The sequence below is a fragment of the Falco cherrug genome, chromosome 8 (assembly GCF_023634085.1).
Source record: "Falco cherrug isolate bFalChe1 chromosome 8, bFalChe1.pri, whole genome shotgun sequence".
Lineage (NCBI taxonomy): Eukaryota > Metazoa > Chordata > Aves > Falconiformes > Falconidae > Falco > Falco cherrug.
In genome coordinates, this window is record NC_073704.1 from 19,608,641 (window position 1) to 19,632,551 (window position 23,911).

The 23,911-nt window shown below is 37.7% G+C and overlaps 1 protein-coding gene across 2 annotated transcripts; it reads left to right on the top strand.

Annotated features, from left to right (window-relative positions):
• The first annotated feature begins 29 nt into the window (after positions 1 to 29).
• CIR1 (corepressor interacting with RBPJ, CIR1) lies at positions 30 to 23,655 on the top strand. Of its 2 annotated transcripts, none has more exons than XM_055719157.1 (10): positions 30 to 195; positions 1,056 to 1,150; positions 1,710 to 1,783; positions 2,937 to 2,950; positions 3,041 to 3,096; positions 3,456 to 3,504; positions 3,712 to 3,829; positions 18,648 to 18,754; positions 20,229 to 20,314; positions 22,080 to 23,655. In XM_055719157.1, the coding sequence occupies exons 1-10, from the start codon at positions 124 to 126 to the stop codon at positions 22,807 to 22,809; spliced, it is 1,401 nt and encodes a 466-aa protein (XP_055575132.1). In that variant the 5' UTR covers positions 30 to 123; the 3' UTR covers positions 22,810 to 23,655. The 2 variants fall into 2 exon arrangements, with proteins under 2 accessions (XP_055575132.1, XP_055575133.1); XM_055719158.1 differs by having other exon boundaries at positions 152 to 195; positions 1,710 to 1,780; positions 2,933 to 2,950.
• Positions 23,656 to 23,911: the final 256 nt, after the last annotated feature.

A 23,911-nucleotide genomic window follows, 5' to 3' on the forward strand; every position in this document is an offset into this window, starting at 1 on the left:
CGGGCGGCGGCGTTGCCGCGCCCCGCAGGAAGGGCCGCCCGCCGACCCGGAAGGCCCGGCGGAGGCAGCCGCTGAGGGCCCGTGTCAGCGCGGGCAGCCGGTCGCACTTTCCCCGCCGCCGCCATGGGGAAGTCATTCGCCAACTTCATGTGCAAGAAGGATTTTCACCCCGCCTCCAAGTCCAACATCAAAAAGGTGAGGGAGGGCCGGCAGCTACCGCGGGCCTTGCCGGGCGGCTGGGCTGGGCTGGGGTGAGGCGCGGTGGCCCCTCAGCCGGCCGGGCCAGCCAGGCCGCCTCAGCCGCGCACCGCGGCCTCCGGGGCGGGAGGAGCCTTCCCGGGGCGGGGGTGCTGTCCGGGGGCGGGAGCGGGGAGCCGTCCCGGGGGCTGCCGGGCTCCCGGCACCGCAGTGGCATCAGCGGGGCAGGTCGGCCTTCCTGCGGCGGGACCGGCGCTGTGGCAAGGGGGAAGGATGGGGCAGTAAGAAAAGTTAGGAAATATTTGAAGCTACAGGTTTGCTTCCTCATAGGTGTGTGCGACTGTCGCCTTCTCCTGGGCCCTTAAATTTATAATATAAATGTGTATGCTTATACGCGTTCCCAGCACCTGGCTCTCTGGATAAACAGGCCCCACGCACCGTCCGGGCCGCCCCCGCCTGTGAGGCCTGCCGGTGTTTCACACCCGCCTGGGCCCGGTGCCAGGGATCCCGTCCCCAGGAGTGGGCCGGTGCGGGAGCTGCCGAGGGAACCGGGGTGCGGGGAAGGTGGTGGCACCCCTGGGTGTTCTCTGAGCCCCCTCCTCCCACGTACTCAGCTTTCCCACGTCACTTCAGTTCCTAAACGTTGTTGAAGTTGTAGCTTATCAACGTTACTGCCTGTGTGAAATTCATTTGTTGAAATGCTGGACAAAAATAGTATGCTTTATGTGATTGGAATGGGAATTTTCCCGTGTTAAGTATTTTCAATACATGAAGCCAGTTAAGTATTTATACATGATTGTATTTTGTGGTGTTTTTTTTTAATTTGTTTAAAGTAGGAACTTACTTGTTTTAACTAGGTATGGATGGCGGAACAGAAAATATCTTACGATAAGAAGAAACAAGAAGAATTAATGCAGCAGTATCTGAAAGAACAGGAATCTTATGATAACAGGTGAGAATTAGCGTAAGATCACACACACTTCTTCCTAATGTCTCTTGTTTTTGTCATAGTAAAGGGCATATCGTTGTGAGTTATTTGAAAAATTGTCTGCCATTGACCATAGTAGTAGGAGAGGACAATGACTCATAAATTGGTGTTTGATTAAGCAGAGGTCACAAAAACTTCTTTAAAGTGGCTTCTGTGCATCTTCTAATTCTTTTCAAAATGTGTTACATTGCATGGAACAGTAGGTAACCTTGTATAACAATATATTTGGGTCACACAAAAATGTCTGTCATAATTCTGTGGACACAGAGTTACATTTCAGTTGAGATTGTGTACCAAAAATCACGCTTTTCAAGGGAGCACACAAAAGCATTGACTGGTCTCTCAGGTTTTTTTGATGCTCAACTTCTGTTGCTCAAATTAACAAATGAAAAATTCCCAGTTGTTATAACGATTTCCTGCTGCATATTTGCATGGTTTTTTTGTTGGTTTGGGTTTTTTAAATATATATAAGTAATATGACTGTTTTGTGTGTAACATCCCAAACTCTGTCCTTTTTATTTAGGTTGCTTATGGGTGATGAGCGTGTGAAGAATGGGCTTAATTTCATGTATGAGGCCCCACCTGGAGCAAAAAAAGGTACTGTGGTTTCCTACTCTTGAGCAGGCAGTACTGACAGTACCTTCTGAAGAAATGAGCACAATGTCTTTTATTTTAAAATAATTTATTCATACTGAGGTAATGCTCGAAGGTATGATTTTTAGTTCTTTCTATGGTAATATGCAGAAATACATAGCATATAATAATTTTGATCTCACAACGCTTTAATTTATTTCAAATTGAGACTAGTTGGGAGTTTTTAAAGCAGCAATTCAGCGTGAAAGGAAAAAAATGGATAAAATATCTTTCCTGCCAACAACAGAAATTCTGTCGTTGGCCAAAGGTGGTTTTTTTAGCCAATTATAAAGGCATTGGAGGAGCACTAGACCTTACCAAGGTGCTTACTCACCTTTTTAGAAATAGCAGGGTCACTTTTACTTAAAAACTCTGTCCATAATTCAGCTTGATGCATGTAAGACATAGGAAATACCAAAGCAAGAAGTTAATAAGTGGAAGTTCTAGAAATAATAAATACTGAGATTCTGTAGTCAAAAGTGCTGGCTGACCTGACTGTGGTGGGTGACTATGACTTTATTTAGTAGATTCATAAACTGAAGTTACTTAGTACCTGGGGGGTACTCATATTGGTCACTTAAATTTAGCAAAATCTGAATATAAGTGCAGAACTAAGAAAGCATATTCCCTTTAAAAGAAGACACGTCCCCTTTAAAATGCATCTTTCCCATTTGCACAAAACCCCTTGGAAGTGCTTGGATGGGCTCATTCTTGTAGAGCAAATTTTGCAATTATTTAACTTTAAAAGCTCTTAAAGTAATCCCTTAAGCTTAGAGCATATTCTGCAATTTTAAACTAGTGATTTTTTGTGCTAGAAGATTTTAGACCTAAGTATTGTTGCTGCTTTTGGAAAACAAGTCTATACAGTTCTTTGTATTTATATATCAAATCAGTATGGTTTGAAAAGATTATTCTGGTTTTATACATTTGTAACCATATACTAGAGGCTGATTATTTATGTGCACTCTATTTAAATAAAGTTACTTTCTGAGTATTTGCACCATTGTATTAGTATAAACCATAGAATATTTTGTGTATAACTTATGCATGTAAAATGCAGCTGGTGTCTAATTAACGTACTTTTTCTTTTCTTTTCATGACTTCTGAACATTCAAAGAGGAAACTAAGGAGGTATTTCATTACATCATTTTGTTGTTTTCTTCCTACTTAAGATGTATTAAAAGAAAATATTTCAAACTTACCATGTTTTCTGTTTTATAGCAAGAAGGAGAAACTGAATACAAATTTGAATGGCAAAAAGTCGCCCCTCGAGAAAAGTAAGATATCTGAATAATTTTTTTTTCTTTTTACTTACCTTTCATATCTCTTCCCGCCGCCGCCCCCCCCCCCCCCGCCCCTTCCCTTCCTGTTTTATTTTTGAGCAGGTCACTTGTGTAATCTTGTCATGTCCTAGCAGTTAATTAGTAAAACCTGCAAACCTAGTACTGTTTCCTTGATCAGCTTAGTTTTTGTTTTAATTTTACATCTATATTTGAAAACACATTAAAACTAATGTTTACTGGAAGTGTATCTCTGAAATGGATATACACTTAACAATAAAAGGTAGTTTGGGGTAGGATGGTTTTAAACAAAATAGTAATTTGAGTATTCATTTTCTTCTGTGTTTGTGTAACAGATATGCTAAGGATGATATGAATATCAGAGATCAGCCGTTTGGTATCCAGGCAAGTTCCATAAATTTCACTCTGTGGATGTCTTGGGTATATTTCAAATATTATCTAACTACAGAACATTTACATGGACTCTCTTAATTTTATCATCTGTTTCTCAGTGAGTTTAAAAGCTTCTCTTACGCCTAATAATATAGATATTTCTGTAAATATTAAGCTCTATAGTTAACTAAATTATGTCTATTTTTTTTTGCTTTTTAGGTGCGGAATGTGAGATGTATTAAATGCCACAAGTGGGGTCATGTAAACACTGATCGCGAATGTCCGTTATTTGGCCTTTCTGGAATTAATGCAAGCTCAGTCTCCAGTGATGGTTCAGGTAGGCAGCGAATGTCTTTTAAAGATGCTGGTTAGAAATTTTGGAGGAGCTAATAACATTTAATTTTAGAAGGTTTAAGTTTATCATAATTTAAAGAATTGATGAAATGGGGAAAATGCTTCTTTATTCCAAATGTATTCTACAATTTCAAGTTATTATTTCAAATGGCAGGGACCTAATTTCCTAGTTAATGACACATTTAAAAAATATTCCATAATGACTGTTGGTTCAATTCTATCTGTGGCAAAAATTAAGAAGCTGCAACAAGATTGTTTACCAGAATAATTTTTTGTTGTTGTTGACACATATTGTCAATGTAATGGGTTGTCAGAGACTGCCCCAGTTCAGATTCAGGCACACTGCTTGGAAAAGCTGGGATGTATCAGTATAGCTTTGTTAATCACTTGGAAAAAAGGAGAGGCTTGGGTGGTTTGTTTTTTTTATATCGTAATTGTGCTTCTGTAAGTGGGCAAGCAGTTGAAACCTAGATTTCCAGATGCCTGGTTTTCTTTCAGCTGCCTTCTCATTGCTTCCTGAACTACCATTTTTTTCCTTTATTAGCTTTCCTGTTACTTGAGGTCACACAGCGTTTAGTGTTAGATGAGGTTTAAAGTGGATATAAACATTCAAATTGAATACTTCTTTGCCTACAATACTCTTGTTTTCTGTAAGTTGACCCAAGTTTGTAAAACTTTAAAGATTCTTAAATTTGTGACACATTAAAGAAACACCTGATAACACGGGTGAGTCTTCAGCCTTGCTGTACCGTGCTTTAAGATCACGTGCAGCATTGTGTATTCAGCTTTGCAGGGATAGCATTACAATTGCACACTTGATAACCTGAGGAAGGACAGAAAACCTCCAGGTGTTACCTGTTTGATGTAGTAGCTCTTGGTTTTACTACATACTTAGCCTACCAACAATCTTGCTTTTCAGAATTAGATCACCTAGATGTGTCATTTCTTTGAGATGAGGCCTGGGAGACTTAATTTAAAGGAAATAGTACCTCTTACGTTCCCCTGCTTTTAGGCACTGTCTGATGATTATACCATTGTTTAGCCAACCTGTAGTTGACATTATCAGCCTTTCTGTTCAGTAGATTATAACATTAAATAATTTTCTTCTTTCTTCCTTACCTTGGAAGAAATTGTGCTTGTGTTTGGTGCTGGTAGAATTATATTGTGCAGCTCTTAGGTGTCAGATATGCTTTTGTGCTGCAGAACTCACTTCCCCCACCTCCCACCCCACACTTCAAATTACGTGGGTAAATTTTAGGAGTGTTTGGCTGGGAAAGTGGAAAGTATTTACATGTGCTTGCACAAACTTGAAAATGGACTCCTTATTATTCATAACAGTGTAATATGGACACTTTGTAGTGTCAATACAAGACTAACTGCTTGTTTCAAACCTAACTGAACTGATTATGTACGTGTAGACAACGTTTGACTGCTGTGGGTGTTTCCCAGTCAGGGAGATGTTCTCTGGGTAGCTTTCCAAACTGCCTTTCTGAGCCTGAAGAGAGAGATTTAGCACATATGATGTATTTTGCATGAAGAAAAGTGCTGTAGAACTACTTGGATGTTCTCAGACTGTGCCAGTGCCCTCTCGGTTTTAGCTCTGGAACTTAGTGTGCTATGCTGAGCATGGACTTTTTTTATAGATTGAGGAAGGATTTCAGGGAGTAGGGGTGGGTGACAGATCAGGGTTTGTATATATAATTTGTAAGACGCTGTTCTTGGATGTGAATAGTCAGCTGTAATGATACTGCTACTTCCTTTTCTTTCTTTCAGGGACACTATGTAAAAACAGTATAGGTAAAATTAAAACAATTTTAAGTTCTCCATTTAATAGCAGATATAAGGCTTATGGGGAGTGGTAAGATCATTAATTAGATCATCAGATAAAAGGTTGTCTGCTTTTTCTAACCTCAGGAATACAATCCTTTTATCAACTTTTCTAAAACTTCACCTGACTTAATAACAAGCTAAATTACACTCCTTTGATGACTTTAGAAAATTCTATGTATGTAAATGAAGCACTATAGTTAAGTGAGAACACAAGTTACTGAATTCACTGATTCTCTTAAGACTCATAACTCATCTATGAGGCATATTAAAGCTTACATCACACATTTTCTAAAAAATGGGATTTTTTTTCAACTAAACCCTGACACTAGTCTTACGTTGTCTGGGATGGGAGTAAGTAGTTATCTTTGCACTGCTGAGAGTTGTTACAGTGCAGGAAATCTGCAGTTAGCTCTGTAAAATTAACCTACGCTGAGGGTAAAACACTGTGTTTACATTTCCTAACAAGACACTGCAACATTAAAAATCCAAATTCTTCCATGTGCCGATCAACACCCCCCAACAATATAATCTTGTCTTGACCATTTCTCTTTATTGCTCTGTTTTGTCTCATTACTTCTACGTAATTCTTTACTAGCCCTAATGCTGGATCAGTATCCACCTCCAAGAACCTTCTTCTGTTCCTCTGTACAACATATGTCCTCATGCTCTGCTGCTTCCCACGTCTCAATCAGTAATTCCATGCACTCCTAGGCTGCTTTTATGTCTCTAGACTAAATTCCTGATTATTTCTCATTATTTTATAGTACTGAAAAAATGTCCATTGCCACATTGTTCTTATTCAGGTTGGCTAGAACTGCAGAAAATGCTGCTTTGTAAGGGACAGAGACTTTTTATGATATCATCTTTTTATGAAACCTTTCTGTGTTTGACGAATTGATGATTAGGCTTAAAAAAAAAAAAAGGGCTTGAATTGCTTCCCATCCACCCACACACTTCCCCTGCCATGTGTCACAAATAAGTGTCTCCTCATGCTTAGAAAACTTGTCAAAGACATGTAAATAGTCCAGAGTTTTCATGTATCACGATTGTCAGCACACACACAAAAAAGTACAAAACCACTTGGCTTCTAAGTTCTGAACTCCAAAGAATTTTCAGAAGCTGTTTGTTCGTTTCTACAGTGTAGAAGAAAATAAACACCCTGAAGAGAACAATGAATAGGGATTTCAAGCATAGGGAATGATTGTTTATAATACACAAGAAGTCTGGAATGTTTATTTAATTTATTTGTATGGGAGTTTTAATAAATAAATGTGTAAAATTGCAACCAGCTCTCAAGAAAGTCTTGAAAAATGCTGGGCTAAGTTATTAGAGCAGATAAGACTTTTAAAGGTCAGGAAGTAATTCCATATGTAGAAAACCATCTTTGAAAACTTGTTCCTAGCTTGTGTGTCAGGAAATTGAAATATAAATATTGTCTCTCAAATAAAAGGGTACATCTGAGAAATATACATATAGTAAGGAATGAAGGTGAAACCAGAAGAAAATTTTAGTGCAGTAGTCAATATTCCAGGACTCCAGCTAGTTTATGGAATTAATTGTATTGGAAGAACCAAATTTAAGCTATAGAACATTGAATATTTTTTTTCTTTTTTAAAGAGCTAATCTTTGGAATTTTTCTATAAAGTCTTTGAAAAGAGCGCTTGCTTTCAAGGGATTTACTTGGTAGCACATTATTTCCTCCCATCTGTAGTCTTTTCATCCTAGTAAAAGATGATCTGGCATCCTTTTCTTGCAAACCGAACTGAATAATTTTTTCTGGGCAGTGTGTGGTAGTTGCACTACCAAAATTTAGGTTAAGATTCTTCAAACTTGAAAAATCCTCTCCCTTGTTAGAGCACACAGTGCGTCAGCATAGTGTTGGAAGATGCTAGTCCATGTATGGCAAAGCATCCTGGCTGGTAATGAATCTGTAAGCAATCAGTGCTTGGGAACCCTCAGCCTCGTGGTTCTAAATCTAGTATTCTGAGGACATTGGCATCACTAATTTCTGCAGAAGCAGATTTAAGAAATGGTCTGTCTTCCCTGTAGGAGATGTTTAGCAGGCCTCTTTCTTCTCAACCTTGTTTTGGAGAAGTACACTTAGCACACAGGAAAATAGAGGACTGTCTTGTTCACTGCTGTCTTCATGCATTTACCCAAATGGATTTCTATCCACAGAACAGTAATGGCAGAACTTCTTCAGATGCTCTGCTGTAAAGGAGGACTGAAACATCTTACCCATACAAGTTTAGGAACCACAGGAGAAGCTTATTATATACTAATTAGACTCATGACTGAATTCCATCATGTAATAACTTTGAAGTCTAAAAATCTCTGGTGTAGAAGTGTAACTGCTGTCCGGAACATTACTGGACAGAGTTAATTAACCTGGAAGGGAAACAGGGTGGTGTAGCTCAGCCCTACTCGCACTCGCTCATTCTCCCCCACAGAATGGGGAGGAGAATTGGAACAGTGAAAGTGAGAAAACTCATGGGCTGGGACAAGACAGTTCAATAGGTAAAGCAAAAGCTGCACACACAAGCAAAGCAAAATCAGGAATTCATTCACCACTTTCCATGGCGGGCAGGTGTTCATCATGGGTAATGGTGACTTGGGAGGTCAAATGCCGTAAGTCCAAATGTCCCTTCTTCCTCCTTCTTACTGCAGCTTTTATTGCTGAGCACAGTGTTGTATGGTATGGAATATGGCTGGGGTCAGCTGTCCCAGCTGTGTCCCCTCCCAACTTCTTGTGCACCTCCAGCCTGCTTGCTGGTGGGACAGCCTGAGAAACTGAAAAGGCCTTGATGCTGGGCAAAATGTTCCTTGCTATCAGCACTGGTTTGCTCACAAACCCAAAACACAGCCCTGTACAAGCTACTATGAAGAAAATTATCCCAGCCAAACCCAGTACAAACAGTGGTGGCCACAATAGTGCCAATGTATCTTTATGTATGTACGAAAGATTGTCACTTACCTAATTGGAGGGGCATTTTCATCTTCCTCCTTGGTCAAAAGCAAGAGCTTTTGACAGAAAATGAGAGTAAAAAATAATTTCATTAGGATAACCAAGTTACTGAGCTAGAAGAGCAAGAGCAGCTTTTCCCCATCCTTCCCTTTCTTCCTCCAAACCTGGACCTTCAAAGGTCAAAGTGGTGACTTCAGTTTACTACAAGCCCAGGGAGCAATGTAATTTTTTTTTTCCCAAATGCCCAAATCAGTGAGTTTCAATAGGATGTAGACTCCTTATTTGAATGAGAAAAAGTTTAAGTAATATAGAAGCAGAATTCAAGAGCACTTGTTACAAGTTCAGTTTGTATTTTGTTCTTTCTTTTTTTCCTGCTTCCAAAAGAGAGCAAAACAAAAGGTCTTATTTAGACTCAGACTGGGTTTTTTTAGCCTCAGACAAAATGTTTGAGTTCGAATGAATGCAAATTAAACTCATGTCTGTTTTAGTTGCATTATCAAAAGTTCCTGCTCTGGTTTTCTGTGAGGGAAAAAAGTTATCGATTGCCTACAGACATTTTTCTTCACGTTATAAAATAACCACCAAAACGGGCTTTTTCTTTCCCATAACTTCTATAAGCTGTGATTGTCTTATTCCAGCAGCAGGATACTTGTCTTTGAATCTTATGTGAAGTGCATTGTAATCTTTCTCTTTGCACATAAACTGATTGGCAATAGCTGTTTTGGATTCAGTGTTGAGTATCTTGTAGCAAAGACCAGTCATGGACTTCAGTTTACTCTGGTGGAACCACTGCAGGGCAAAAGCACGTCTGTGGCACATAACGGTGTTTGGTGAGACTGCTGTCTTTCAAGACCTGACATACACTGCAGTACTCGGGCAAACAAAAATAAGTACAGTCAGTACCTTAACTTGGGCATGGTGGCTTGGTTATTTTGCTTCTGGGACCATTTTATTAATCTAGCTGGTAATTCCTATAAAAAAAATAATAATCTTACCATTAAAAAAGCGCCTATTGAATAATATCTCACCAGTGAATAGAGATTATTTTTGCAATAAGGCAATTTCAGTGGATGTGGTTATCATGGGATAATCACACCCCTGGGGTACAGCCTTGTCTGTAATCTCCCAGGATTGTAATTATTCATGATAACTGCATCCCCTGGTGTTGCATTATTTCCATTATGAAATTCTTAGTTTTAGATATAAAGTAACTTACTTTGATCACTGGAAACTGCAAAGTAGTGTTAGAATGTTCCAGCTGTGAGGCTTACAGAGACCAACTTACAAGATTTACTTCTCCTTTACAAAGCTAAATTAGGCAATCAAAATGCTTCTTTGGGCTAAACTGATTTACAGGGTTTTTTACTGATAAAATTCTAACTTTCAAAGTCCAGACAAGATGAAAGTATCAGTTGTGGTTCTGACTTTATGTGCCACTGTGTATATATGCAAGCATAAAATATGTAATATATACCAGCAAAAAACCCAGGTCACTAGCATCTAAAAGTTTGCCTGTTTTTACAATCCTTTTTTGTCATTAACCAGCAGCCTCTGTTGATTTTTAATTTTTTTTGTGATTTTCACTGCTTTTTTTTTGTGAAGTCTGAAAAGCCTTTGATTTCATTAGAATAGAGACTAGTAGGTTTTCTCTGCAGACTGTTTTGAAGTAATACTGTTACTTCACTTCAAAATTGCCTGCAATTTTTTTAGTCAGGTAAAGTTAGGATAAACTTTTTTCTCTTTTTTTCTCTATCCTGTTTAATGAGGGTTGGGGGACATTGCTAAAAACCTATGAAAGCTTAAATGCTTACAACTTTTATCATATGTTTTTTAGAACAAATAACCTGCTGGGAAACTTACTGTCTTACGAAGAAAGGTTATTGTTATCTGGGAAGTAAGGCTCATTTCTCAGACGGGGAGGTAGTTGTTTGAATGGCATAGTTAGAGGTGGCACAGCAAGATTAAAAATGATTCTTACGCTCTTGGCCTCTGAAACTGAAGCCTGGGGGGTGCTGGATGTCCTTCTCTGCTATGGACTACTTTGCTTGTTTTACAGCTGACTGGCTCCTTGTGTGATCCGTCCAGTGAAATTACTGACCAGAAAGAGGCTACTGTAAAGTGATTAGCATGCTGTGGAAAAGTCATCGCCTGAGTGCCCCTCAGCTAATTGTGGCTGTAGCTTCCATCAGTCTGTCACTTAGTGTGTTCAACTGATCTTTAGCTTTTGGGTGAAGTTCCTTTCCATAGTAATCATTGAAATTACTAGTCATACGGAGTCAGCAAAAAAGGAAATCTCTGTCTATGTTGTATTATGTCTATATCTCACTGCATTTTTTCAGTGACAAATACAGTGCTTTTTTGTTTCCCAGCAGATAAAAATCTGCATTGTATCAGGAATGCAGGAATTTATTTAAGTGTTCTCTTGAATCTGTAATAACAAAGAGAAGGTATTTGAATATGGTAACTGTGAATATTTGTATAAATGGTCATCTGTAGAAACACAGTGTGTAAAACCTTCCTTTATGATCTGCAGCTGAGACCTTTGATTGTGAACAGTAGGAACCTTAACTAAATCTTCACATAGTTTCAAAACTGTCACATTTTAGAATAATCCTCCATTTATGTTTCAGAAGCCTCTGTATTTGGTGTGAATGCATAAAATACAGATTTCTTAGAAGTCTTGTGCTTAGTGTTTAAGCAATAAATATGGATTCCTATAGCAGTTTGATACTGTTAAATGGGGTTTAGTACTTAAAAAAAGTAAAAAGGGAACAGGTTTCTCTGAAATACCCTAGGACAAAAGCATGACAGATCATACTGAAATTCTGTGCTAAAATGTTAAATTCAGTTAAAGTGCAGACCATCTTAAGAAGAGCTAATTAAAAGCCAGATTTTTTTTTTTATTCATTGATTTATCTTAATGCCAACTGCAGCACTTGCTTTGAAGTGTAAATATGGTCAAAATGCAGTCAACTCTGAAATAGATGGAAAAATTATTAGTAAAAAATGATCAATTCTGTATTAGTGGAGGCAGCATAAATTTGCAGTGTTCTTCATGTCCAGGATCCTGATCACATAATTTTGATAATGGCTCTTTGTACTTCAGATAAGCAAGTGTCCACTCCTATGTCTGTTACAACCACAGTAAAACTTCACAGATGATGCAGTGTGATTAGGTTCAGTCTGTAAATTTTTTCTGGTTTTGTTCAGTTTCCTTTCAAGCCATATGAAAAAACTACAAAACTCTGTGGAGAGCACAAAAAAAAGTATATGGATGTATTGACATAGCTGTCTACTGATTTTAAATTTAGTTTCTGTTTTAAATAAAAACCAAAAAAGCCTTGTATCATATGTTACTCCTTTGCTGCCACCCAGAAAAGGCAGCATTCTGAATTCAGAGTATGTTCATCCTTCATGTGATTGTGCTGAACCAAAATCCACCAGCAGAATGGTCTTATAAAACCTGGTGAATGTGAAAGAGCTGTTTGCATACTCCCTGGAGTATGTATTTATTTATTTTTCCACAGCAGAGTGTGGCTTCAGTATCACTGTTATGTAGAAACTCAAATTACAACTAGGAAGAGTTATGTTGTCTTCGCTCTTTCTTATATGCATCTTGGACAACATGCTTTAGGCCTACTGTTAACAAAAATTATGTAGTAATAAAGGGTAAGCCTTGAAAGTATCTTGTCCTTGATTCATAAATTAATTTTTAAACACTGTAGAGTGGAGTATACTGGGTGTGATGTGTACTGGTGAATTGATAGCAGATATACAGGTGTGCTTTGTTTACATTTATGTTTATGTAAATTATCTCTCTAGTTCCAAGTTAGAAGTGTGATGTGTTGATTGTGGTGGTTTTAGATTTAAATGATCACTCTGTAAACTAAAAGATGTCCTACACCAGAGCATGTTTTCAGGAAGGGGAAGCTCTAGAAAAGCCCCGTTCTAAATACTCTGTTTTGCTGATACACAAAATGAGCATTAGTTAAAATAAAGGTTAAAAAGTTGTAATTAAAATAACACCATGAAGAACCTTCAGCTTTTTTCAGTAACTTTTATATTGAGTAGTCCATTTCATAACAATATAGAACTGCAGCCGCTATCTAAGTACAGTTGGTTACCTTAATTTCCCCTGCCACAGGTGGGGATAGTGGTTACACTATTGCTGTTCCTTATCTCTTTGCTCTCCATATGTATTCCCTAATAAAAATCCATTTAAAACTTAATTGACTGCAAAGAGTAATTCAGTTTGCTCATCTGCACTGGGGACAGCAGTGAAAGCTGTTATCAATAAATTGAGCGGATACTGTCAAGACTATGCATCATGAGTAGATAGAAGTAAAACTGCTATTTTTGGTGATACTGGCAATCATAACATTATGGTCTGTCCTTACTGCCACTGAAACTGTTGCAGAAAAAGTGGTATTTAATCACAGTCGTTATGAAAAGAGGTTTTAGTGTACTATTCTCTAATATTGGATAATTTGAATAATGTGCTTTAGACATTTTAATGGAGGCCTGCTAGATGGTATGTTACAGCTAGCATTGTTCTCCTATGAGGAAGCCTGTGCCCATGCCTCCTGTAGGAAACATTGTGGCAAGGAGAGGGTGTTACATATACTTTGCATCTGTAGCTTCAGGAGCAGTACAGAAAGAATTGAAAATTAATTGCAGCTATAGGTTTCTCGTTTCTGGGACAGGAGAGGGGGTAGTTATGCGGAGTGGGAGAGCTTGCTATAAGCTAGGCATTTAAGTAATTGAAATCCAAAATTATATTGCACACACACACACCCCCCCACCAGATGCTGAATAGAAACAGAATTGATCTCTGTTAAGCGTGATAAGAAATTGGCATGCTTTTTGTTATAAAGGAGCAAATTTACAATATGTTGTAGAAATCCTAGTAGGATATCCTTCTCCAATCCAGTATAATTGATGCTCATATAGGCTTCAGAAAAAATCTTTTTATAGCTCTTTGTTTATTTAGTTGTACAAGTATTACAAAGATGTACCAACAGCTGTCAAGCTAAGGTTGCACTCAGCTTGTACTTTGGAAAGACTAAAAATCCTTTTCTTCATTGAATGGTTGAGTTTCCTGATTTTGTGCCCCAGCTCTTTGAGTCAACTGAGCTATCTTGATTTTTTCCTTAAATAGCATCTTAAACAGAAGAAAACAGAGAGAATTAATCCAGCAAGAACTTCTGTGGGAAGTAAGAAGCAGGAAGAAACTGTAGCCTATTTGCTTGACAAGACTACTTCTTGAGAATTACAAAGGCCATGAAAAAATACTTTAAAAATTCTTTGGTGGGTCTTTAAATATGGAGCCTCTTTTGTGCAAGCCCGTAATATAATTTCAAGTACCTGTAGCTGTAGAAAACTGAACAAGTTGTCAGTTGTCTTAATGCATAAAAATAAGTATATCAGCAAGCAATTAATTCCACTATATGGTAAAAAGCTTTTCTGAGACTATAAATTAATTTTAAAGCAGATAAATGTTTTAGCTTTAAAGGAATGTCATCTGGAAAAGTTTTACAGGTTTTTTTCTTCTCTCTTTTTTTCTTCTTTTTTTTTCCCTCTCAAAATGTAAATTCCAGAAAATAAGCCTGACAGTCATATTCAGAAATAGCAAGGTACTGTATTTGACTTGTTTCAGAAAGAATAAGAAACAGATGATGAAACATTGTAACTTTGGACTTATTTTTAGTTTGCTGGTAGAAGAATGCAGAGAGACTAATTGTCAGAAGTTGTAGCATTCAGCTATTTTGACAGGATTCTTACATCTAACGTTCCGTCAACTCACAGTATAATGTCATCTCCAGATGTTTTGACCGGGATGACATCCTGCAGGTAGCTTCTTCACACTGTCTCATAAGTCCATAAGGAATGCAAATATGAGGACATCAGAATTCATAGTAGACAAAGTATTTTTCTATGCCTAATGTAGGAGTAATTTTTTGCAAGTTGATGGATGCTATTCAAGAATACTTAGTTAACATCAGTTCCCAAAGTTTTAGCCAGCTGGGAGCCTCTCAGCTCAATTTTACTGTGTGTTTTACAGTTTATGGCTTAATTAGAACTTACCTAGGTCAAGATATATGGCTATTAGGTATACTTTGTACTGTTTGCTCTGAAGATCTTGGAGGGTAATGACGTAAGTGTAGTCATAAGCCAAAGACAGGCTGAAAAGATTTACCTCTTTGGCTCACCAGGCAAACCAAGTTTTGTCACTCCAAGCATAGTTGCATGTCCAGCAAGTAGGACTCCACAATCGGTTCGCAGCAAACAAAGGAAGAGGCCCTCTACCAGCCAATATACTGCTGGCTCCAAGATTTAAGCTTTAGCTCCTAAATAAGGAAGTCAAAGACATTTCTGAGAAGTTGAGTTTTTCAAACCTCTGTTAAGTGAGGTTCAGTGTTTGGTGTTTCTTCTACAGATTTTGTGTCCCTCGTTTGTGTTAGCCAGGAGAAATGCCCTGTTTAATTTTATAGTGTGGAAATGGGAAAGCGATTGTTTGCTCACACAATTAGGCACCTACATCTTTTAAAACTCTGCAAAGAAGCTGCCCACAGTGTGTTACAAATCTCAGTGCTGTCACATAAATTAGCTGTGCCCAGGAATCCTGGGAGACCTCAAATTGTACTGATATTTCAAAGAAAATCAGATCTGCTTATCAGAATTGTCAAAGTGTAAACCAAAAGCAGTCTGATGAGGCGTGGATGGGAAAGGAAAGTTACCAAGTATTTGATTCCTTTGATTCCAAGCAAAGGAGTTTAATTATAAGATTAAAATCTTGATTCTCATTGTTGTGTTGCAGAAATTAGGTAGTAATAAAGATTTGTTATTAAGCTGTGCAGCTGTTGTCAAATAGAATGTTTTAATAGAACTCAGCCTGGACTTGTAACCAGGTAGAAAACAGTCTCTTTAGGTTTCCCAGATCAGATATTGTTTTCTCTCTGCTGTGGCCTAGCATTGCTACCTGCACAGAGGTAGCGATGCAGTCTTGCTGTCATTGGGCAGCAGAACTTCTGGGAAGTTCAGTGGCATCAGCTGTTCAGGAAAAAAGTGTGAGCAGGTTCACCTGTGTTGTCCTCTCAAAAATGTTAACGTTTGTTAAACTGCAAAGGTCATACAGTGGGAGAGAGCCCTCTGTAATCATCCGTAGTGGACAGCGTGCTTGTATCATGCCTGCCTGGCTGGGGTCTGCACGCAGAAGGGTTGTGAAACAGAGCTGTGTTTTGACACCACTTCCATTTGTGGGGTTGGTTTATTTCCTGAATTTCATTTCCTAGCGTTTTGTAAAACCTTTAGTTACAGTAAAAATAGCATACATCATAAAGCTTTACGGAGATCTTGCTTCTCCTGACAAGCTAGTCTGAACCTAAATTACTGTTTCCCTCACAATTAAAGGGAGACCCAAACAGGAATAATTTATTCCATAAACCACTTTAGTCTCAAGGTTTTGAAGGTGCATCTGGTGCCGCTTGCATACATCCACAAAGCAGGAATAACAGTCATTTGGTAACTGTCGTCATCATGGTAATACCATGTTGCAACTGAAATATTGTAGATTGAGCTATGAGTGTCTCTTTGGTATCATTAATAAACAGGGAAACAGAAGGCATTTAAATTATTTTTAGCCTGTCTTGCTTTCCTCCTAAGCTTACCTGTATTTTTGGTTTTTACATCTGTTGCTGATTTCACCTCTAAAAAGCATAGGGAAGCTAACTCAAAAGTTTGCATGCCATTGTGTGTTGGATCCCAGCGTGAGCAGCCACCTTGACAGGTCTCTTGTTCTTCTGTATGGACTGTGCGTTACAGCACAACTGATACCATTCAGCATAAATACACAAAAATCAGTAGTAGAGTGCATTAATTATAAACCTTTTACATAAAAGAGGAAATTATTTTGCTTACCGCTTTCTAGTGTTATGCACAAAAAATGCCTGAAAAGTTTATTTCTAGAAAATAATTTTGAACTGTGCTTTTGGAGGCTGATATGCCTTTACACCTCTCTGGCCTCAGTTCTGCCCGTAGTCCTTGTATGGAACCACAAAGTTAGGTTCTGTCTTCGTTATTTTGCAAATCTTTATAGATTTGAACGAGTTGAATTCCTCTACTTACCTTTCACACTGATGAGAATAATTAGGTATCCAATACACATCAAAATGCAGACAAGTCTGAGACCCTGAAGGAGGAGGAATAGCTGGTAAATCAGTTAGGTTACTTTGTTAGTAGTGGCTCTTGCTGCCTTTGAATAATAGTATTGCAGGCCATCCTGTCGAATGCTTTGGTTTCTTTGGTATGATGAAATCTTCTTTCACAACTCTAAACTTTGTCTCCATTCAGCTTCCTTGTAGAGGGTATTTGACTGAACGGTGTGGCTGGTTTGTGTGGCCTTTTCAAAGCAAGATGCTTGCTGGTACCAAATTCTGTTGTTAGGTTTCTGTCTAATGTCTCTCTCTTCCAGCCAGAGTAGATTTGGGCAAGCAGAGCAAGGTTTTAAGTTTGAAATAAGCAAAAATGTAGACACTGGAGCCCATATACGTTCATTAACTTATCAGTGAGCTTACAGTTACACTGTAAAATGTAAAAAGAAAAAGCGCTTCTGGTAACATATATTGGGAGCGTGGGGTATAACCCCCTACTTAATAAAAATGTAAACTTGAGGAAAGGCTAAAAGGTATCTTATTAGGAAATTCTTTTGCCTGGCAAAATAAGGAACTTGTGAAAAGAAAGTCAGTAATGTAAGGGCTTCTTAAACCGTTTTCAAAGTTTTATCTTCTTCCTTCCTGCTTTACTTATAGGCCTGTTTCTGTAAGCAATGTATTATACGGGAAGATGAAGAAAAAGTTGAAGATGACATTTTTTTGAGAAAGTGCTATTTGACTTTCCATATATTTTCCATACTAAAAATCTCCCTTTCCATGCTTTTCTGAGCTAAAAATATATGGGTTTTGTCCATCTCCACAACTAAGGAACTCTTAAAACCACAATGCAGGATCGGTATGTTTCGTAAAACTAATTAATCATATAATTTACAGTTAGTTTACTGAAAAGTAGTCACCATGTGCTCCATGCTCTATTTTACATTCCTTCTAATTTAGATTTACCTTATACAGTAGTACTAATTCATTGACAGTAAAGTTGGTGAATGAACTGGTAAGGAAATTTACTGAAAGTGGCCTAACAAAAGAGTGCATGTGTAGGGTGAAGAAAAAGTACCTAATCAGACAAGTACATGAGGCTTTGATGATCATTAAAGCAAAAGAGTGAGTAAACAGGGTTTATGAACTACACAGTCAAGTCTGAATGATCCAAAATACATCCCATATTTTACTCCTTGTTAGATGTTTGCAAAGAAAGATGATGTGCCTAATCCCCAACACCTACTCTAACACAATATATAGTGTGGGTTTTAAGCTGATAAAACAGAAGTATCTGAGGAGATAACAGCCTAGAGAACCAGCATATTTGGGGGTCCCTAGAATAGCTAAGGACACAGATTATTTTTTCACGTATTTATTTATATTTCATATGTATACTGAGTTTCTAACAATGGTTACTTTTTACATTTAAGTTCAAAACTTTGAGTCATTTTGAGAAATGCCTTATTAGTGACATATTAGAAGTCCATTTTCCCTTTGTTTTAAGGAAGAGGGGGCACCTAAAAGTCTTATTTAATGTGCTTTCTTTGGGTTTCCTGTGCTTTTTTACTGTAATAAAAATATATTACTAGACTTACCTAAATATATATTGTTTTCAACATGACAAAGTTACATAAGAGAATCCCCTTGTACTTAAAGAAAAATGCAATTATTTTCTATTCTGAATCTCCAGACTGCTGTTTTAGAAAATCATATCTGATTATTTGCTCAGCAGAAGATTATTGAGTTGATTTAGCTGTGATTTTACTTAACAAAGCTTCAACTGAATTCCTACTGTGGAGTCCAAAAAAGGTAGAGAGATATAAATGATACATTCAAACTGTGATTTTTGTGAACAGGGCCATCAATGCACCCCTCGGAGCTAATAGCGGAGATGAGAAACAGTGGGTTTGCACTGAAACAAAATGTACTGGGGAGAAACTTGACCGCAAATGATCCATCACAGGTAATGATCTTTTTACCAGTAAGCTGAAAATGTCTATAAATCTAAATGTGATTGCTTGTGAATTGTTACTTAATGTTTTCAAATATGCATATCCATAGGAAAACTGAATAGCTATACCAGTAGAAAAATGTCCAGAAACTTACTGTTTTCCAGACTTGTTTCAGTCAGAATGGTGAATCATAAATTGCTTCTTTTAAAACCACGCATAATAAGATAAATCCCTCCTCTGGGTGACTAGAAATTCAGTTTTTCATAAAGGGGATGGTTACGGGTTTTGCTGCGTACTTCTGATGCAATGCTAGCCTGTGAATGAAGTTTGAGGAGGCATGCACAAATAATTAATGCCAGTAATGCTATATCTAAAGATGTTTTTACTTGATTCACTATTGTTACATTTATTATTTCTGGGAGTGAAAATATTAAATTGTCTTTACTTAAACTGCACAGAGTACATTTCTAATTGAGGTGCTTTAATAAAACTGTAAAGTAAAAAAATCATGTATACTCCTTGAGTGAGCCACTATGAAATAACCTTTGTTCATGCAGCAGGATAGTCAAACCACTAATAAAGAGGGGAAGACCTCAAGCTGGTCTTGAAATCTTGAGTAAATCAACAATTCATTGTGTCTCCACAGATGGATGTACCTTTGCATTTAAAAAAGCTATGTACCCCAGAAAAACGTAGCATATGGGCACCGTTAAATGAGTCATGGTGATATCAGTATGTTTGGTTTATGTTAGGTATGTTGGGGGTTTTTTGGAAGAGCTTTTTAATCTTTATTTCTTCTTTCCCCTCCTGAATGTGCTTAAAATTAAAAACATCACAGTGGAGAACTGTAGTGTACCAGATGCACATAATTTGAAGAATTCAGGGTCTTCAAAGCAGCTATGCTTTGCTGATTGCGTTACTGTATGTAGATTATATGATTACAGTATTTTGCATTGCTAGAACACTTTATGAACATTTAAAGACTAATAACACAACAGTGAGGTAGATGTCTTAATACCCATTTTCCTGATGACTAAACCGAGACAGAAAAGTAATTTGCTTAAATTACTCTGGGTTTTAGCAGGACTAGCATCTTACCTATTCATCCAAGCATGGTAACAATGGAGTGACGAATCCTGAGAAGTCATGTGGGTTCCAAAACTGGCTCATTTTTATTAACTATTTCAGAAATATTTCTTTCCCTAGCAGTGATTTTTTCATATGTTACTAATAACTCCTGTTGTATAACCCCCACATTATAACACCTACTCAGCTTTGAGACAGAATGGGGAGGGGAGGGGGGTCACTTTGTAACGAGTATGCTGCTCTTTTTGGAAAGACTCTTAAGCTGACTTAGTAATACAAATACATTTGTACCTGTACAAAAACAAGGTACATAGAGGCATCACTTTTAATACAGACATCTGAATGAAGAGATTATTATTTTTATCAGTAACAACTTAATGTCTTGCCACATTTTCCTAGGAATTTGTTGCAAGTGAAGGAGATGATGATCCAGAAGTTGAATTTTTAAAATCACTATCAACCAAACAAAAACAGAAACTTCTAAGGTAAGTGTGGTAGCTAGTGGAGGAGATCTGTATTGCCAGTAGATCTGACTCTATGATTGTCCCTGTAACTCTTCTATGCCGTTGAAGAATTTAGCACCATCAGTGCAGAGGAAAATCAGCTTGCTTTAACATACACTTGGCCGCAAGTGGCATTATGCAGCATGGGTTTTTAATCTAGCTGTTTCATTTTAATCTGGCTCTTCCAGTCTAGTTGTGATGCCTTTGCACCAGGGCTCATTTCCAATTTAACTGGGATACTGAAGGAATAATAATAATAATAATAATAATAATAATAATTAATAATAATAATAATAATAATAATAATAATAGGCTGGCTGAAGATGCTGTCAGTTGCTATTTTAAAATATTATTTTACATTCCACTGTTTACAACATCTTCCTCTGGGATTAAAAATTCTATGTTCTTGTTTACTGGTTTACAACTTGGCAGAGTTTGTTATCTTCTCCCGTGCGGCTAAACTGAACCTGACATTGCACCCCAGGCCGCGGCTGGCCTAGCCCGGTGGCTCTGGGATCAGGGTTTACAGTTTACTGCTCCAGCGGAGGGAGCTAACCCACTTTGTGGTTCTAATAAAATGTTAATGAGGTTTTCAAGTCTTTGCTTCTATCCTGCTGATTTCATATGGCAGGTGACTGACTTCTTTTTTTTCTCTATTAATTTGCAACGTTATCTTGAAATAACTGAAAATGTTTAAAATTGAAAATATTAACTATTGCCTGGTAGATCCCATACAGGTATCACTACGTCCTTTTAAGTTAAGAGAAGTTTTGTATAGAGAGAGTGGGAGGGGGTTGAAAGGTAAATGGCTAAGGAGATACGTGGGTAGGTAGGTACGTATGTTATTCACCTATATAATAAATAATTATCTGAAAAGAGGTGGCATATTTTACATTCCTTTTAAGTAAGGAATACGTATGTAGTTTGAGTCATTTAAAACAGTACTTTGTTTGAGCTGCTGGCCCAACACAATGAAATTATAATACTTTATCTTTGAAAGTTGAAGTTCAGTAAATATTTGAGTCCTTTAGATTTTACTAGCCTGAAAGGATTCTTTTTAATATACTGAAGGTAGTTTCACTATTCAGCACTGATTTTTTTGAAAAGAATAAACAAAGAAAGCAAAATGAAAGCTAGGTGAAAGCAGGCAAATAGCAGCAAATGCCTGTGCACGATGGAATATTGTACTTATAGCTAGAAACTGTACATTTCTAGTTGTGACAGAAAATGTTATTGAAAATATTGTATTGTTTGCATGGAGAACTCAGAGGCGTAGGCTTTAGAGTCTCAGTTTCCATCATTAATAGAAAGTGAACGCTAATTGCTTTTTTTTTCATTTTCAAAACCTTTTATGAAAATGCACAAACAAAAGCAGCAATGATTTCCCAAAGTCTCCAGAGCAGGCTGGCAAGGAAAAAAAAGCACTAGTGAATGTATTTATTCCTAATTACAAGGACAAAATTGACATACCTTACTTATCTTTTTTAAAATTAAAGAACTAAAAAATCATATTCCTCCTGTTTGAGAGCAGCTGTGGAGTACAGGAGGATTCTTACTATGGTTAACGTCAGGTTAGAAGTTTAAAAATAATGCTTTGTTGAGAGAGGAATTGAACATGTTTTTGTGGAAAATAGCACATTTACGGTGTAGGTCATCAGAAGTAGTGAACTTTAAAAGACAATGACTTTGTAATTTAGAATATTTTAACACATCTGATTGTGCTACTCTTCTGTTTTGAAAATGAAAGGAAGTTGGATCGTCTGGAGAAGAAAAAGAGAAAGAAAGACAGAAAGAAGAAAAAGCAGCAAAAGAAAAAAAGCAAAAGTAAACACAAGAAACGTAAGATGAGATCCTCTTCCTCATCCTCCAGTGAGACTTCAGTAAGCAGCAGTGATAGCGAGACTGACAACAGAGATAAAGCGGCACAAAAGAAGATGTATTCTAAGAAAAGAAAAAAAGACAAGTTTTCAGAAGCTAGCAGCAGCAGCAGCGATTCAGAAGGAAAGGCAAAGATGAGGAAAGAAAAACTTTGTGAAGATCTCCCCAGTAGTCACGGTAACAAGGACAAAGATAGGGAGAAGTACAGACTTTTAAAGCAAGATAGTTCTGCGGAGAACAACAAATGGAGCCTCTGTGAGGGGGAAAGGAAGTCCAAAAGCAGATACCATAGCACCGACAAGAGAGAGGCTGAAAGAAAGGAGAGGGATAGTAGAAGCCAAAGCATGGATGAGGGGAGCAGGACAAGCCCTTGCACAAGTCACAGCAGTTCCAGGCAAAGGCAAGTAAGAAAAAGTCCAAGTCAAAGCCCTGGTGAGGAGCGGCACAGGAAAAATGAAGCCAGGAGCCCCAGCACAGATGTGCACAGAGAGAAGAAAAAAATTAGAGAGCGCTATGGGGACAAGTGCAGTAAAGTGGAACGTGGAGAAAGGAGCAGACGCAGTAGAAGCAGAAGCAGAGAGAGGAAAAAAACTAGGTAGTATAGGGGGCAGGTGCAAACATCTCCTTTTTTTGATGAATACCTTTAACAAGGGCTCAGTTACATACTGCTGTTCCTTTTCCAACCTCTGCAACTAGCATTTCCTACATAAAGCCAACAGCATCATTTCTATAATGTCGGAATATTTGTAAATTAGGTATAAATGTGATGATATTTTTCTTACTGTATAAATATACTTGTTGGCAAATACCTCTTGTATACATGCAGTAATTCATAGACCTGATTTTAGCGTTTTAAAGTATTTCAGAGCAGTATGTGATGTTCTTGGTTTTGTCAATGATCATTTCTGTTTAGATGCAACTGAGAGGGGAAGCGGAGAGTAATTTGTGAAGAGTCCTGGGACATGCTAAATGCTAACAAATGTTTGAGATCGTTCTGGATAAAACCACTGCTTCAGATATCAAAACATTGTATTGTAGAGGGTTTTTTTTTTCATGCTGAAGCATTTTTCCTAAATTTCCCTGTAAGAGATCAATTTCACGAGTGAAAACAACAGAGACACATAGTTCACATAAGTGTGTAGCCAACATTTTTTGACCTCCTGCAGTGTACAACTTGGTCAGGGCTATCTAAACATCTTGAACCCCTGTTGGTATGTGTCAGTACAATGTCAAGTTACTGTTCAATAATCTCTCAAGACATGAAAAGAATATTTACTGCCTCAACTGTTTCAGGTATTTCATTGTTTGTGGTAGAAGGTTAATGTAAATAGTCATCTTTTTGTTTTCATGAAACACTTTCTGGGTTTTTAATGATTGTCAGTCATTTTCTGCGCATGTTGTTATGAAGATGGACGTGCGTAATAAAATACCTTATTCTTTAGAAACAGTGAGAACTGCTGCCTTCTTCAGAGTTCTGAACCAGTACAAATGCATAGGGCAACACTTCACAAGGTTTTTATTGCAAAGGAAGTGCTTCTGCCATTTCAGGATGGCAGATGGAAGTGCATTAGTTAGCGGACACGTGAGAAGGTGTCACCATACCCAGTATTCTGGCAAGCAGCTTTCTTCCCCTCCTCAGTGACAGGACAAATGTAACTATCTTTTATTACCAGCCCACTTCTGCTTCTTAAAACGGTCACT

What these genes read in the sequence shown, in the direction of transcription:
- CIR1 (XM_055719157.1), top strand. Translation starts at nt 124, where the DNA reads ATGGGGAAGTCATTCGCCAACTTCATGTGCAAGAAGGATTTTCACCCC. An exon ending in CCGCAAATGATCCATCACAG is followed by an intron (nt 18,755 to 20,228) that starts GTAATGATCTTT and finishes ACATTTTCCTAG; the next exon opens with GAATTTGTTGCAAGTGAAGG. An exon ending in CAAAAACAGAAACTTCTAAG is followed by an intron (nt 20,315 to 22,079) that starts GTAAGTGTGGTA and finishes TGAAAATGAAAG; the next exon opens with GAAGTTGGATCGTCTGGAGA.